General features: G+C 31.7%; 1 protein-coding gene across 50 annotated transcripts in view; it reads right to left on the bottom strand.

The window, feature by feature from the left end:
- The window catches only part of LOC143202289 (basement membrane-specific heparan sulfate proteoglycan core protein), a 698,200-nt gene that overhangs the window by 110,948 nt on the left and 568,357 nt on the right, over nt 1–18,895 (bottom strand). For 32 of the 50 annotated variants that reach the window (XM_076413660.1, XM_076413659.1, XM_076413679.1 and 29 more), the window contains 6 exons: nt 11,085–11,201; nt 9,374–9,487; nt 8,819–8,929; nt 7,009–7,245; nt 3,489–3,599; nt 1,760–1,933 (listed from right to left, as the gene is read on the bottom strand). In XM_076413660.1, the coding sequence (XP_076269775.1) occupies nt 1,760–1,933; nt 3,489–3,599; nt 7,009–7,245; nt 8,819–8,929; nt 9,374–9,487; nt 11,085–11,201 (864 nt within the window). The remainder of the gene's footprint in view (nt 1–1,759; nt 1,934–3,488; nt 3,600–7,008; nt 7,246–8,818; nt 8,930–9,373; nt 9,488–11,084; nt 11,202–18,895) is intronic. The other 18 variants (XM_076413691.1, XM_076413697.1, XM_076413696.1 and 15 more) reach the window with 6 other exon arrangements.

Below are 18,895 nucleotides of genomic sequence, written 5' to 3'. Positions count from 1 at the left end.
TGAATCTCATCCAATATCCCTACAGTCCTCGTACGATCCAAACCATGTTAGCATTCTTGTTGTGTTGTTTTCTCGTTATATAATAAAAACAAGTGCAGGCAGATTCAAGCAACGTTGTTGAGAACAAAACAAAATAGCAGAAATGTTTTGTACAACTCAATTTTTTAATGATCGATATTTATAACTCAGAATCGACATAAGGTTCAAGTGCATGTATATTTATATTCGGTAGTAGATTTTAGATTATGTCATATAATACACATGAATTATTATTAACTATTTTAGAAAAATTTAGAAACAAAAAATTGACAGAATAATATTGATACTTAATAGTGTTGTAATAATTTTTATCAGTCTTTAATTTATAATTATTTATATAATGATTGTGTCTTAGATATATATTATGGTGTAATTATTTTTAAGGTAGAATTATTTTTTAAACGACTTTTTTTGTCTTTAATTTACAAATTTTATATTTTTATTTTATTGTTTTTACACATTTCTTACATATTAAAACTTTATTTAAAATAGAAATATTTTCACTACCATTTGTAGTTTTGAAAGAAAGAAGATTCAAGATTTCGGGAAATCTACGTAAAAAAAGTAATCTACGTAAAAGTTTTAGTAACCTATTATAACAAACAAAGGGGAAAATTCTGTGTTTTTTCTGGTTATGTCTTATCTTCTAAAATAGGTTGTTAGTAAAATGTGTTGTTTGAGAAGTAATTTTGTTGACAGGTTAGAAGTTACGGAATTTCAAAATGGTGAATGTAGACTCAACGAAAAAGCTACAAGAGCTTGCTGGCTATATAGGAGTCATCCAAATAGTCAGTTTTGTTAAACGAATGCAAGAAATAAGGAAAACTTAAAAACTTGGAAGATGATTCAAAAGTGGTGGTGTTATTGTGGACGACAAAGAAGGCCATGAATTGAAAAATGTATTAGGTAAATAAACAGATTAAAATCTCAAAGGATTTTCAGAGAGCTTAATGTTTGACGAATTGAATGTTACCAGATGTTTTACATGCGATATGAAAGATTTAAGAGGAAGCTACCACACGTATTGACTGAAAATTCAATTTCATTATCGCAATTCAATAATTTTGCTAATAAAATGGTTGTTATGAAACATAACATATTTTAACAAAATTAGCTTTCTGTATTTTATCAATATCCAAAGATTGCGCATTCATAGGAATTCTACAAGTCATTAAAATAAAAACTTTAATACAATATTTTGTTACACTAAATATTTTAATTATCGAATAAATGCACTTGAAACAGAACGAACGATTCTTATTTAGCAGTTAAACATACTTAACAATTAGATATATCGATATAATACGATATTATTCGGAAAAATCTTCATGCATCTGTATTGTTATCGGAGGTAAAAAAATATCGATATTTTTAAGAAAAAATATAAAATAGTGAAATATTTGCCTAAAAATATATACTTTTCTAAATATTTTAAAGACTCGGGATCTTTTTAATGAACGAACCTTTAAAATTAAATACTAGAATTCACCAATCATTTAAAATTAAGTACCAATTTTAAGGGTTTGTTAGAAATTATATTTAATTTATTTCAAAAAAATATCGAAAAATATCGACTAAAAAAATATCGATATATAGGCCAAAAATATCGATATTTCTTCAGAAAATATCGATATATCGATATTTTCTTCATCCCTACAACCAACAGAGACATACAGGATTTTCCGAACAATACATGATAAAAGCGAATGCGTTTCTTTACCTAGTAGAGTTTTTTCTACCGACCAACAATTTAACACATTTTCGTCACTTTCATCCTGACATTCTGCTATAAGGTTACACAATTTATCCATACCAATGCACGAAAGACCATCATCGCACTGCCACTCACCAGGTGCACAAGTCGCAGTCGCATTAGTCTGGTTATTAGTTGAGACTGGTTAATAGTATCAATCCAAAAAAGAATTTAAATGCTGTTAATAATGGTACATGCGAACTGGTAACTACTCTAAGAAGAATGTCTAACATCAGCTAGTTCTTAGAATAGTTGGTTGTACTTACCTGTAATGAAGCAATTTAATGAGAAAGCAATGATTTATAATATTTGATTATATATACATTATGAATAAGTACATTTTAAGAGAACAATTAAAGAGCTAATTTGAATTAAAGTAAATTAGAAATAATTTCATTTAATAAAATAAATTTAATAAAATCCAAACTGGTTTAACTACAGTGTTATCACAAATCAATCAATAAGTATCCATCTAATGAAAACAAAGGATTAGCATGTATTTTTTCTACCCACTTAAAATTATTAGCATGCCCAAAATTTCGTAAAAAAAACAGACTACCTCCTGATTATGATTTTAAAATCAGAGTAACACTCATTAGAGTTCAGTTGTTTTACCAAAAAATCATGTGGGTTTGTAAGTGGCCACTGTTGTCTTATCCATCCAGCTTGATGGACGTATCCTAATCACGATCACGGAAGAAATGCATGAGGAACCCATTCAAAACGTGGTGTGGTCAACGTCCCTACTAGGGCGAAATGGACGCAAACACCTAGAGTCAGAGTCTTACAAGTATTCAGATAGCAGAATGCCTCATACGTCCCACACACAGTTACAAAGCTATTAATTAGGTGGTTACAGGATGCTGCATTTCAAACTCAAGAAGATACGTTTTGCCGAAGCCCCACTTTGGTGTCGTTCTCACTCTTTTTATTTCCGGAATATTAACCTTAACCTAACGTACAGTTGGTCCTTTGACTATGTGAAACGTATTATAAAAAAAAGCTAAAACTAACCAGTGTTAGTCATCAGTAGTGCCCTCTACGTATCACACCAGATACTTATTGAGTAATGCGTTATTTTGATTATATTTACAGCATTCAGAATTTAACTTGATTAATTATAAATATAAAAATAGATATTTTGTCAAATCATTACAATATCAACAGTAGTTATTATATGTTAATTAAATAAATTAATTATTAATACTTTATAATGAACTTTTTATATAAGTTAGTCTTAATATTAATTAACTTCTATTCCTAATTTACTTTCTTTGTATAAAGCTCAATAAAAGTGAATAAAATTAAATATTGACATAAACATGTTTATATATATTTTATGTACACGTAATTTAGGACAGCAGAAAATAAATTAATAGGATAACAAAGTAAATGAAAAGACACACACATAATCCCTCATAGATGGACAAATAAGAGCTATTCGACAAATATAGACAGGCGTTGAGGAAGAAAAACGTTTTAAAATAAAGCACATATTGTCGAGGAACATTGCGGATTTGGTATATTTAATTCCCTGATGATTCGACATCAGAATATGGTAGAGCTTGTTAGAAGAACATCATCACGAAGAACATAGTCACTAATCACAGTCGAAGGCACAGAGAGAGGGGGAAATATTAACACAATTCAGATGTAGAAGAGTTCCCGTTGAGAGTTGATGAAGTGGAAACCTTACCGTCACAATCCAACTCATCAGTACCATCGGCACAATCCTTAACACGATCGCATCTTGTGCGTTCGGGCACGCATTCTCCATTATGACATTTAAAGTCGCCAGATCTACATGCTATATCCGGGTATAAAAAAAGTGATTTATTTATTGTTCAGAAGGATACATACTATTTAATATGTACATATTATAACTTACATTCGGTTAAAAAAGTATCGTTAATTTTTTCTGTAAAAGGCACTTTTTTAATTGATGTTAATAAACTAGTTCTCAACTTTCTTTAATCTTTGATAATTCGTGATTATTGGTGAATATGGTCAAGTGGATATCATCTTTTGTTAACTGAGATGATTACTGAGCATCCATCGTCCAAACAACCTGCAAAGAATTCAAAATGTCCCAACCAAAAGCGATAATGAAACCAGCGCTGTTCTTGGTGGTGAGACCAGTGATGTAATCGCTTACCCCATGACCAATAGTGGCGGCCATCGAGATCATCATAACGTCTGAACCAGTTTGTTTACAATTAGAATAGTTCGCACACTAAAGTGCGCTATATTAGCTCAATAAGTTAACGACAATGAAAAATGTCTCCTAATTTCAACTTATCTTTCTTATCTTTGTAATAGTTTATGGGAAGGTCTGCGTTATTTAAGTGCGTTATTTAGTAGCTTTAGCGGCTAGTTCATATACAGGAGATTCTGCATATTAGCATAACGTGTAAAATTGTCAATGGAATAGAAAATAGAAAATTAAAAGTATCCTAAATCAAATGGAAAATTAGCTCCAAAGTTAAGATGTTATTTGTTTTCATTGATGAGAATGCTCATTCATTTTTTGACGATAAAAAGTTATGTATTCATAAAGCACTAGTTGACGTTATGAGGTAACAGTTTTCAGTTAGATGATAGCTGATATAAACATCGTATATATCAAAAAATGCATAGATGGAAACTGAGTGTTTATTGTTGTAACAATTTTCGATACTTTTTTAGCAGAATGTATAAGGCGGTATTTTTTAAAGAGCAGATGCATCGGAAAATAATGTCACCCTTAATGTTCGTTTAATTTATGGAAGAATTAGTTAATATTGAACATATTTGGGATGGATAATAAATTCTAAATTCTTCAAAATAGCATAGCAATATAAAAAACATTAATTTAGGATACATCTAAAAATGGACCAAAACGGGGAGGTATGCTTCATAAATAACGTGAATTAAATATTGCAGAAGGATAATGTAAACTCGTAATATCCTACAAAATTTAAATTATATGTGAATTTAGCGATATACAATACCGGGCAACATTTATATAATCATCATAAATAAGCCATAGAAAGAATTCCAGGAGAGTGTCTATTTCTCAACCAATATGCTGCTGTTGGTGTCGCAGGACTTTGAGTATTCTTACCAAAATCTCACCATAATTGATTGCAGTTGTTTTAGCTTAGAACCGTCAGTTGTCAATACTTTGGTGTTGTCTATATTAGAATTAATATAGACACCAAAGTATTGACAACGAAGAATTTAAGACATATGGTTCTGAGGTGCTAGTGTTATATGATGAGCAATGCTAGAAGCCTCAACATCTCTCTCAGTGAACATAAGATCGGCTAAGGAGTTCGTAACGTACGAAAAAGTCAGTGGATATACGATATTTCGATGTCAAATGAATTTGACAAATCATTTTGCACTAGCAGGCATCTAATGAACCATCGTAATGTGCCTGAAGAAGTTTAATAACTGTTAGAAGAAAATGTCTGGCTTTCAAAGCTGTCCAGAGTGAGGGCAAGTATTGAAAATGAATAAAAAACGACATTTACGTTTTTCACATCTAATGCATAATCTAATACAGTTTTTAATTTTAATTTGTTCAAGTTTTAATTATCTTAGAACCTTTATGAAAACTTTCTAGTTTTAGAGACTAAGAAGCATGCAAGTTTTTGTGAAAATATAATGATGATTATATGAAACGATCAATCAAGAAATTTATGATTTCAGAACAGAACAGACTAGGTCTGATGAAGTTATATATAGAAAATTATGATTTATTTCAAGGATTTTGAGATCTTAGCAGAATGGTAACCTTTGCCGAGGGCATTCCGCCATTGATTCAAGTATGACCGATACTGTACATGCTATATACCCACATCAATGCCGATATGTAGAACAATGAATAGTGTCGAGTTATATAATTATTTCTCATCATTATTTATGATACGCACATAATTAAAGCTTCGATCATTTAATGCCAATTAGTGACCCACAAATTTATTTCTAACTTATTTTTAGATTTTCTTTATTTGTATATCAAAGCCACAAACGACTTTTGTAATAAATACATTGTTCAATGATTCGCAAAATAGGCATAAGAATGATTGTAATATTTCCTCTCTTCCAGGCGCACTATTTTAGAGTAGCAAAAGTTCTTGCAGCTTGAACTATTTCCTTTATTAATTTTGGCTAGACGCCACTAGAACTCTTGCACTGCTTGACAGAATATTACATCTGACAACACTTCAATATTCATGATCATCATTCAATACGGTGATTTTGGTGGTGCAGCATTTTTTATGAAATTTCATTGCTATGACATGTTGATTACGATAATATTAATCTCTTCAATATTTTGGAATCTCTATGATGTTCATCCATGTCTTTTTTTAATTTGCTTACTGTATATTTCCTCCATCTTCATCAGATTTGAAACTATTGCAATTTACTTCTCTCAATTGTACTCATTATCATATTTTAATCGAATATAGTAGCATGTAGAATGGCTATGACATTATCATTTAAAATATTTCAAATTTGCAGAGGTTTGACTGCGATGGTGTTCAATAATTCGCGAGAAAGCAGTATTGTAGCTTTGAATGTAATATTTCCTATTTGTCACATTCACTATTTTAGAGTAGTAAAAGTTCCTGCAGCTTGAACTATTGCCACTACAACTCTTAGACTTGCTCTAACTAAATCAAGTTGAGATTTACAAGATGTTAGTGCTGGCATTGGCAAAACTTCAATTTCCAGTATTGTTGTCAGTTTTAAACAAACAAGAGCTGTTGTGAAACTTCACTTTTTCAAAGGCAAATCACTTTTTACATATTGCCAACGCTAAACCAGATACTTAAATACTTATTAAATAAAACTGCTGACTACTAAAGAAGTAATGGTGATATTTAGTGCACGAACATAAATTTGTGGGTCAATGTTACAATATCAAAATGGGTTAATATTTAAAGCATTTCAGTTAATGGAAAATGTTTCGGTTGAAGTTATTGATTAGATATTAGAGAGTTGAAAGGACTGAAAATAGCAAGGCCGGGGTTACGCATTTACCAAAGTTCTTCCATTTAAGATCGTTAATTCCTGATTATTAATATCCACACTATAAAATCGTGTTGAAATAACGATCTCAAACAGCTTCGAGTGATGGAAATATCTACTGGATAAAATACGAAATAAAGATAACCGATAAAGACATTACAAACATAGAGCCCACAGAATAATTCATGATGACTAACCACATTGTTCCTCGTCTTCCTGATGGGGACAATCTGACTCGCCATTGCATCTTTTATCGAGACTGATGCAAGTGCCGTTGTTACATCTGAAGGAGTCTTTATCGCAATGTAAACACATCTTCTCGTCTGACTCGTCAAGGCAATCTATTTTCATGTTGCACCTACTCATTTGGTCGATACACTGTCCATTATCGCATCTCCATTGGTAAGTTTCACATTTGTTCGATTTGTCGATCGCTACATCATTTTAAAAACGAATAATTTCGAATAATGATTCTAAATTCAGTTGTGGAATGATTTCAATATCGATGGTGGGTATAAATTGAACAAGTGGAGTTTCAGAATACCTCAAAAAAGCTCGGAATGAACATATGACTCATCATCAATGTTCCTTCACCATGGGTTAAGGGGAAAATGTACTTCGTTGATAAACATTATTAAGGTATTAATTAAAGTTAAGTTAAAAAGCTAAAAAAAATATACTTCAGCTGAAAATAACTTAGTATTTTTTGAAATAATTGACTTCAATATCAGTTCGATTTCATTTATGGACGACAGTGAAAAATGATATTACAGGTGCTAAATAATTCTCACTAAAAGGCTAGTGCAGTTTCAAATATCCATATATTTAAGCGATAAGTAATTAATTAATAATTTTGAATTTTTCAAAAGATATTCACCCCTTATTAAAAAAATATAAAACCAAAAAGTATTTAATAATAACTCATAACAAATTGAAACTTCACCCGTACTAAATAAGTTTTATGCTCGTCTGTATTGGTTTATTGTTCTCTAGAATTATTATATGACCAGTTTCAATATTTGAATAAGTATTATATATAAAAATTACTAATTACAAATACTGAAACTATTAGTTATTATAATAAAACTAATGAATAAAATACAGATGTTATGTTATGTATGTTAAGTTAGGTTAAAAAATATGCAAAAATCATCACTATGTGCAAGTTATAAATAAAACCGTCCTCCATACTCAAAATACAACCACCATCACCATAATCAAGTCCTCTATGGCGATTCTAATTAATACTACTAAGCTTCAGTCAACGAATTGTTAAATTATTACAAATACCAGTTGCCCACTGGTTATTGAACGATCTACTTCTTTTGTTCCTTAAAGCTTCTACCAATTAAAGTTGATACGAATCAGAACGTAATTATAAGTTATTGCAGGCACTTACTCCACCACTTACATGCACATATGTACGACAAATAAAAAAGCAATATCTCTCTATCGATAGTGGAAAGTCACGCCATTTTTCTTTTTTAATTTAAATTGTGTTGAAGTAGGATCTATGAAAATAAGGAGAGTGCTAAACATTCGATATTTTTAACCAAAATTCTAGAATATATTATATATTAATTATAGATATAACTCAATAATAAAAAAATTAAAAACTAGAGCAAATCTTTAATGAACCGAGGACAGTCTGGATTTAAATTTGATAAAGATTCAAAACCTGAAATAGATAATTTAATAGGTTTTTAATTATAAATAAATTCAATGAATGATCATATAAAATAAAACAATATTAATATGTAAAGTGTTTTCTTCTTTTAACAATTAATGAATTGAAAAGTGAACTCATATTTTTTATCGTACTGTACTTTCTTTCTTATACCGCCATGCACACACAATAGTAGAATTCTTCAAGGAAATATTGCCGTTAAGATAAAAATCAATAGTTTCGTTAATTTCAGAGTTACAACACTAGATGGCGTCAAAAACACGCCTCGTTTCATATATAGCCATAGTTTAACAATTCGTTGTTTCCTTATATATTCATACTTTGGCATCCAACTTCGTCCGAAGAGTCTTGGCAATTCCTGATGCCGTTGCATCTCTGCTCAGGGGGTATGCAAAAACCATTATCACAGTAGAAATCATTTTCCTTACACGCTGCAAGGTATAAGGAGTGAGTAAATCTTAGATAAGTTCTACTAGGGCTGAACAGATATGTTAGAGACTGATGTCGAAAAGAAAGATGAGACACAGTTATGGGTACATAGATGAAAAGTGAATATAGCGAAATATATCTCCAAATTGCATTGAAATTGGGGATAAATAGAACAGCACACATTTGCACAGCATTTGAAATGTTTGACATGTCAAATGTTTTGAAGAAAAAGCACAGAATTTTTCGTAGTTTGCTTTGAGATATAGAGGCTAAACAAGACTGAGAGCTATATATGAGAAGAAATGACAGGGTTTAGGTGAAAAGAGAGAAAGGTATTGTTACAGAAAACTTTATTAACGGAGATGACCTCATGGTTGGAAGGTCGAGTTTGAAAGTTTTTGTAACGAACACCATACATGGACAAAATCTTCATTTTAAACACTTACGACATGATATTTCGTCGGACGCATCCTCGCAATCATAATTCCTATCGCATAATTTACTTCTTGGGATGCATTCGCCCGATGAGCATGTAAACTCATTGTTTGAGCAATTCCTCTCTGGTAGTGATAGCATGCAAAACATAGTTTAGTTTAAATCGCATAACAATGCAGTAAACATTCCTAATATACGTATAAAAGTTTATTTCTAGCTTACAGCAACTAGTAATTTGTAAGAAATAAGTCTTGGAAGAAGCTCTATAAATTCGGGCTAGAGATCTAGTTCAGATGTATTATTCTTTTCTAACAGACACCTAACAGATACTTTGCTCGATTTTGTTATATGAAAATTAAATAAACCAAGTTGAACATGATTATTAAAAAGCATTAATTCATTAAGATTCACAGTAATTGAACTCTGAATTTCAATAATAATTGACAAATAAGTGTTTTGAATTATTTGGAATTATTTTAAAACACGAATATTGGATACCACTTTATATAAAATGTAGTCAAATATCCATGTTCTCAAGTTTGCAAAGTACTGAGTAACTGGTATCTTAGTAAGTAAAGCATTGAGCAACTTTAATATATTGCATCCTGGGTCTCTGGTATAATTAAAATAATTTTACTTTCAAACTGATCTGTACTCGTAATATAGGTCCCAGTTTTAGATTTTAAATTTCTTCCTCTGTTGCGTTTTGTGAGCGTATATAAGAAGCTAATAGTTACTAGAAGTGAAACCTGTAGAGTGTGGTGAGTGAGGAAGACATTTCTGAATCACACTATTAGGGATTAAACTATTGGTGGTTTTGTTTTATGCCCGCGGTTTCATACGGTTCCCCCTTATATGCACTAGACTAAAGCCTTTTCTGCCAATAATTCGTCAATATTTATATCTCAATAGTTTTCCCTCAAGAAATATTTGTATTTATATATATGTTATTAGAACTAGATGTTCATTCATAAAAACTCAAGCTGAATCGTTGTTCTTTTGATACCTATAATTACAGTCGTTCTTTTATAATTGTTTTGTGACTATAGTTGGAATTTAGGAAAATATAGTGGTTACGCTACTGTTAGTAGGGTTGCAAATACGTTAAAACGATAGTCTAAAGCAGTCTTTGGTGCTAAAACATGGTCGATCACGTCATATTTCGAGAAATAACTCACCATTCGAATTCTTACTGCTTGTTATTTTCATAAGTTCGTTTGACTGGATCAAGAAATCATTTTTCTAGTTAATCTAGTTATAATTAGCTGACAAAATGTATTAAACTTTCTTCATAATTATTAAAATAACCCCTAAAAACAAGAAAATATTAAAGCAAAGCAAATTACTATAAAGTACTGACTGGAAACCAAATCATAAACAAAGCTTTTCCTAACTTTATGTCTAATAAAACATGTGAACTAAAAAAAAACTTTTATACGTTTTCATCAAACTATATACCAATCACCGAATCAAAAATAATTAATGCGGTGCATCAAACAAATCACAAATAAAACAAAGCTTAAAGAAACCATCTCCTGTACCTAAATTTATCTGTGAATATGTGTAAAATATTCTCAAGCCAATCAGGCAAGCAATTATTTGCAACAGTTTCACAAGCAAAATTCATTAAAATCATTAAATTCAGTTTAAAAGTGCAAATCGAAAATAAAATTAACTCTATAATCGAGATTATCGTTAGATATATTCGAATGCAAAGCTTACGTCTTGTGCAATCTCTTTCGTCCGCTGAATTACTGCATTCTGCAATGCCGGAACACCTATATTGAGCTGGGATGCATTGTCCATTTCCACAATCAAATTCGACACTACTGCATGCAGCTGAAAAAGAAAATAAAAACATTAAATTTTATTCGTTATTTGTATGTTAACAGGGTAAATTAAAACGTTCAATCCCTCTATAGAAATTTTGTATAGATAATTATATATAGCAAAAATATCTAATATAAAATGTAAGCAGAGCTTACACTTCGAATGAGAGATGATGCTGCAATGGTTTAAGTATTATTAGATGATAAATATATAAATAAATAAATAATAATAATAATTTAATAAATAATAATAAAATATAAATAATGTAAAACATTACAGAGGAACATAAGAATTACATAATCTTGCTTAACAAAAGTAATTGAAATGATTAAGACACAAAGTATTTATTGCTATTAAGATTCGTCTGTACTTTTTGTAAATAGTAACCTAATGTTGAAGGTTGCAAATATATTTAAAAGGGTACAAAATCATCAACATAAAAGTGAATAGTGGTAGGTGGTAGATATCTTGAAGGGCTGAAATGTTCCTGGCGCAACAAAGAAAACGCGGGTTTTTCTTGTTGGAAATTGGCTTTTTTCATCAAGAGCCACACAATCATACTCTACCATACCACTCCAACATACCGCTTTTGTAGAACGATTTATCTCTTGCTTCAAAACATGTCTGTCATCTGTTGCTGTCCACTTAGATGACTATCGTTTTGATTCTGGAGTGAGATGAATCCATGTTTCATCCACTATATCATACAGACGCAAAAATTCCGGTTTGTTACGTTTAACCATCGCCAAATACTGCTCAGAATCATAAACATGTTCTTGTTTTTGGTCAACAGTGAGCAAACGCGGCATCCACTTTGAAAAGAGCTTTCTCATAGTGAAATGCTCATGAAATATAAAACCAATACGTTCTTTTGATATCTTTACGACGTTAGCTAACTCACGCAACATCACTTTTCGATCATTCAAAACCATTTTGTGCATTTTTTTACAAACTACAAAAGCGCCTAGATCTCTAACTCATAGGTAAATAAATCATGAAAAAAGTTCAATATAAATATAATCAGACACAACCCTAACCTACAAACTATTATACCTGTGTATTTAAACGTAGTTTTAAGTCCTTCGATAATATATGCATCAGATCTACAATAATGTTAAAATAAATTATATTTCATAATAGTATTTTTGTTTAATTAAAATAAATTAGAATTTTGTTGCAGTTGTCAGAGTTGATGCGGCAACATTGCAACGTTTAGATGACGTTTGTACAAAATTTCTTTGGATAGACTATATTATACACCATTTTCCTGTACATTGAACACTGCTTTGAAGGTATCCAGAAAAGTATTGTAGCGACCTTGAGGCATGTCGAATTTTACATCGTGGAATAACGGTCTACAAAATACCCAGAAATATAATCCCAGATGTTGAACACGGGCGGGGTGCCAGCAGCGCCAACTAGAACCCGATAACGAATAGCTGGCAGCAACCCCGAGACGTTTATCTGGGATGTTATTGAAGGGTATTTCGATTGATTCAGTGCTCAGCCATCGTTTGGTTTAGACGTGCCACTATCGACTGCCCAAGCCTCGTCTTCAGGTAACACCGCTGCCATCCGTTATATCTAATTGTATTTTTCACATTTCACAATAAATAACGGTCACATAATGTAAACACTACTGTTTCATTTCGTTTTACCTCCATTCACTGAGCCATATAAAATTTACCCTAGAGTATTTTCTCATTGGGGGTAATACTAGATGCATAAACATTATTTTAATTCCGATCTCTAATATCTGACTCCATTTCTATTAGGATTCTTTTTTCTATAGTCTATTCCTAGCCACAAACCAATTACCCACCGTAATATAAAAGCTGACTGGAAATTAAATTAACTATATAAAATAAAGGCTTATAAAATATAATTTTATGGGGAGTTCTAAAATTAAACAAACATGCCCGAATGATTTTTTTACAATTTCACTTAACCTACCCGATAAAATATTATAAATAGTCGCGGCATTGGAACCAGTGGTGGCTGACTCCGACTGGTACATCGTAACCTGTTAAGCTTTCTTCCCTTCACGGACGGAATTCCGATACTTGGAAAAGTTATGAAAATATTTCACGAAGACCCTTTTCCTCGGAAAAGTAAATAACGTTTTTTTTGTTGCTCGATATTAATTTATTAATGTCATGTTATTTGGAGCTTATTCTATGACGAATTTTGATTAGATAATTACTATGTATTTATATATAACACGCTAAAGATAGCACGAACTCGGTATGGTACAGTTTTTCTGGCGTATTCGGCGAGATACGTGCCAATGTGTGTGAAATCGTTAAGGTTATTTTCGTTATTGTTAGTAAAGGTTAAGGTTTTAGATGTTCTCAGAATACTATAAAAAGAACATGAATGAAATATAACACATTATTAAAGGATCGAACGTACAGGGTTGTTCAATAAGGAAGGTTCGTGGAAATTAAACGAGATCTTTCAAGAATAAAAACAGTTTTATTTATTGTTGCAAATTAGTTCCTGTTATTTATAAATAATTGTGGATGTATGTCTGACTGTGAGTAATGAAGTCTGATGTAGTAAATGAAGTTTCTAGAATGAAAGGTTTAATAACAAATCGCCACTTTTTTCAGATACTATAAAATAGTTTTCAAATAAACTAAAAGTTTTTGTTTTAAACAGTACATGTTTCAAAACTAACGCAGTGGGTCGCATTCCAAGAAGTTTATAAGGCTGTTCTCCGTCGAGAGTTCGTTCTCCGGGAGTTTTATTTGTTTATATATCCTCGATATTTGGGGTTCTTAAAACACAGACAAACATATGTACCATTGAAGGAAATCATAAATCGTTTCGAATATTTATGGTACTTACGATGATTATGGAAATTTTTAATTTTGTGTCATTAATGCTCCCTTGCTAAGCTTTGAACCATAATGCAAAATGAACTAGGCGGGATTGCCGCTTCTTTTTAATTGTGCTATTTGTCGCCTTTGCGGATATTCAGCAACAGAAGTAACTACCATGAATGTCAACATTGCAGATCCTTTTTCGTGGACTGTATTTATAACTTCAAATATAACATCTTAATATGTCCAACGGACGTTAAAACTACATAAGAGTTCATTTGTGAAGACGCGACGCTCAGAGTCACTACCATTTCTTTAATTCGGTTGATTTAAAAGTATTTAGGGCTGAGCTTTATCAAATGGTGAGTTTGTTCACAGTATTCCAGTTCCATTCTATGTTTCCGTATATTATTTTCTATTTATTATTTATTTATTTATTTTCCAATTATCTTTATTCATTTTATTTTCCTCTATTTTATTAATACTTATTCGCATATCTCTCATAATTTTTAAATTATTGTAAATTAAATAATAGTTTTAAATAATAGTTTTACGGTTGCAACTATAAAGTACAAATTATAAACAGAAAACACTAATATAGAAAAGGGCAAAGCGGCCAATTGATTGCGGTGAATCGATGTAAAAGTAACTGACAAACGTAATAAATAAATATAACGTTTATTTTTAGCCCTGGATTGAAATGTAGCCCTTCATTACTTAATGTCATATTATATTTACATTATATACATATCGTGAAGCTTCTACCGTTCATATCATTCGACCTCCACTGGACACATCTAACATTATAATTAATTGCAGCCGATTAGTTTCTGCTGCGACATCAGTATTATTGATATCGTTTTTCACCATGCGCGTGGTGTAGCCCAATAATCGTGAGTCCAATAACATGGTATTCACAAACCTCAAGTTTTCAAAAAAAAAACAAAACATCGAGAACTTATATTTTACCTGCAAATTTTTTTTTATTAATCTCTTATAACTTCAACAATCTACCCATGGGCAATAAGTATGATTATATGATTTCTGTTATATAATATAACTATCCTGGCATGTAAAAGATCGCTTCAGTAAGAGATCTGATGTACAACTTATAATCTAAATCTTATTCTAGATACTATTTTAACCTATTTTAAGGTCTAACCTAACTTATTCTAAAGATTATTAAATCTCACTCTATGTGTCTATTAATCAGTTCGTATGGTAGTTTGTGTTTGAGCCTATGCACTACACTGTTATCATGCATCTTTAACTGTTTGGCGAGTGTATTTTGATGCACTAATAGTCTTTCAGAGTACTTTGCACTAACAATTCGAATCCCACTCGTTATAGGTTCTATGGGAATCAGTTTGTTGCAGACGTAATATGGGACATCGACAATGACTCGGCAACACTTTATTCTGGAAGCTCTGGGGGATAGCTATATTAGATTTGCTAGTTGTACCCCATACTTCGATACCATAGGTCCAAATGAGCCTAAGTACTGACTTATACAGCAAAACCTTGTTATCTAATGATAATTTAGATGTACGCCTATCAGCCAATACATTTGCTTTAGTTTAAACCCAAGCTGTTTGCGCTTTGTCACTATACGTTTTTTCCATGTCAAACGTCGATCAAAATACATTTCCAGATATTTAAAGTTGTCTGCTTGCGGAAGTTCATGATTATTCAGTTTTACTGAAGAACAAGTTCTTCTACAAAGGGTGAATATCACATGGGTAGATTTTGTCTCATTTGCTTTGATACGCCACCCTTTCAACCAGAATTCAACTTTGTTAAGATGAAGTTGGAAGTTTCTTGTGGATGATATTGGATCCTCGCGTGATGACACTGCCCTACGGAACACCCGGATATATTGGGTGTAGTTCAGTGTATTGGTCACTCTGTTTGTCAATAAAATGTCTGTCTGTTTGGTATGAATTCAGCAGGTGAATGTGCGTATGGGGCAAAAGCTTTTTCAATTCAATATGCCAGACCTTATCGAGAGATAAATGAAGATATCGAAGCCAAATTGATGGTCTAGAATAGTAGTTCTCTTTTCTGCGATTATTTTGACTCTCTTAATATATAGTTTTTCAAAAAGTTTAGAGATAACAGATAACAGGCTTATAGGACGATAAGAGGAGATGTCTTCTGATTTTTTTGGCAGGTTTAAGAATTGTAATGGTTTGAGCCACTTTCCAAGTACTAGGAAAGTACTTAAGTTTTAGCATAGTTTCAATATGAATGTTATTAATTTCATACACTTTTCAAAAGGTCAAAACCAGGAGCTTTTTAACATTGGTTCTGTGATGACGTCAGGCCTCTTCTTCTTGACGCGAACTCGCCACAGAATAAAATTGATCAAAAATGATCAAGGGCACGCAGAAAAATAGACAACAGATTCATTCATCTTTCGATGTCCAAGCATTTTACATTCAATCAACAATCATCAATTCAATAATCAAACATTCATACATATTCATTAATTAATTAGTTGTATAATAATTAGTGTTATTAATAAAGTGTTATGCGAAACAGTTTCATTCAATAAATTATACGAAGACCTCCATAGTTTCTTTAACAACTGTTTGTTTCAATTTCTTAACAGTAAATATCTCATGTGGCAGATCCATTTGAAACAGAGTGTTAAGAAAGTCAACTATGTTATTGTCTTTTGTGATGGATATTTCAGATGTACACGGGGTACGGATTAAATATTGTTTTAAGTGTTTAGAAAAAAATACGATTTATCTTTATCATTCCTAGCCCAGATATTGTTGTCAATTTTGATATGTGGATTACGTTGTTCGGGTTCTTTAATATTTTTTGTTACTTTCCAATGAGCATTCCGAGAGAGAGAGAGAGAGAGATTCCGTTGCATCAGTTGGCTTTTAAGCAATTTTTTGTTTAATTGTAGATGAAATATAACTAAACATTTGATATGTCGCGCTATTAGCTGTTGCGTTCCATGAGGCCTCTTGTATAGATGTTGTTATATATTCTGCTGCTATTTCTGTATCTCTTTCTGTTTTGCGTGGTAAATTTAGGGATATTAAACTGTCTAATTTCCCTCTAATTATGTGGCCAGTTAGTTTTGGTGTTATGCAAAGAAGGTGGTTTTGTTTTGTTGATAATATTTGAGTTGACTGTTACAATAACTGCAATAACATATAACATTTCAATAGAAATATTAACGCATAACACGAAAAGTGTAAACAAAACGAAAAGAACAATAAAATCGTCCGAATAAATTAATTGCGATCGTATCTAATTAAAGTCGAAGTATGTCAGCTACAAAATTAGCGTGGTAAAAACGGGCGCAATATTGGAATCTGTGAAATTGTCGGCCCGTTATCAGATCTAATCGCCGTCAACATAGCTGATTCATAACCATAACAGTTTCGTTTAATAATTAATAAATTGGATCGGCCTCATTAGCAATTCCCGTATTAATTCCGTTAGACCCGAAGTAAAAATTGAATTATGCCATTTTGGCGGCAGACGTTTCTCTAGCTGAAGGTTCCAGTAGTGGAATTTAAATTTTCCCAATGGACGAGACAACGTTCGCTTTCGTTAATTGCTTTCACAATTCGGCAAGGACCATTCCAGCATCCAATTTGCCACAGCAAATAATAACAGGAAAATTGATTCTGTTAAGCATATAATTATATTATCGCTCTTTATTATATTAATATTAAAATAATATATATATCAAGTTATTATAATTATATATAAAGTTATTATGATTGTAGCGACCGCTACAATCCTTTAAGCCACCACTATTGCGTCTACAATAAGTTCAAAATGGAGCATCAAAATTGATCATAATAAACCAAGATATATCCCGTATGGAAATACAGCCAAACATATTGGTATGACCATACCAATGTGAATAACACAAGCTGAATTCAAAAAAATGTACTGGTTATTGGGTAAATATTCAGCTCTGTTAGTATATAATAAGCTTTTGTTTTACTAACAAGTCTTGATATCGGTGTGGACTAGAGAGCCAAAACAAACTACCGTGTGGTATTGATACATTCGCAACAACAATCTGTATTAGGACCTGGATGTAGAAACTGTCGATAACGTTATCAAGGACTACGCTCAAAGACTTGAACAGAGGCACCATCAGCATGTCATGTTGAGGTTCTCCAGCTTCTAGATAATGCTGGCTCAGTCAGAAGATTAAGACACTAAAACCATTTGATCTAGTTCTGTGAAGTTATAAGTAAAGCTCAGTGTTCATTAAAAAGAGTAACATAGATATTAAGCCCAAAGTGTCTATCGTAGAATAAGTACTTTGAAAATTTAAAAGCGCATCTAATTAGGATAAAAACAAATAGCTTATTAGCATTAATTATTCTATAAATAATAATAATAATAAAATAAATGGTCTTACACAAATAGTATAGAAACTCTTTCGTTCTTATAAATTGGACTTGGTGTCGAAGAATTTTGTTTGATTTTATGATTTGTCTAATGTTGCGAATGGACCCGGCCAATGAAAGACGACGAATAGGTTGGTACAACCCCAGTATATAAATTATTTACGGTCGAATCAGCAAGGAATCCCACATTTCCCCCTTTGAACCACGCACCGGAAAAAAAACGATTCTAATTTAGTACTTAAACCTCCCACCCCAACAGAGAGCAAACTGGATTTGTGCGCCCTCAAAGGCATTAAAATAATTTTATTATTAATTAAAATACTTTTATTCGTCTTTTCAACTCTTTGAACGGTACCGACGGCAGGCTTAATCCGAGAAGTGGAAACAACTCTTCGGAACTTTCTTTTGATAAATATTTCAAATTTTCTTACGTGTTTTTAATAAGTCCCGCCCCTGCCTGTTTCTCAGACATATTATTTTTCTC

This window comes from Rhynchophorus ferrugineus, unplaced genomic scaffold, assembly GCF_030347505.1.
Source record: "Rhynchophorus ferrugineus isolate W39M unplaced genomic scaffold, kcgeb_rfMv2 rfM9, whole genome shotgun sequence".
Lineage (NCBI taxonomy): Eukaryota > Metazoa > Arthropoda > Insecta > Coleoptera > Curculionidae > Rhynchophorus > Rhynchophorus ferrugineus.
The sequence above is the reverse complement of the archived record's forward strand: the minus strand, read 5'-3'. Positions and strand labels throughout refer to the sequence as shown.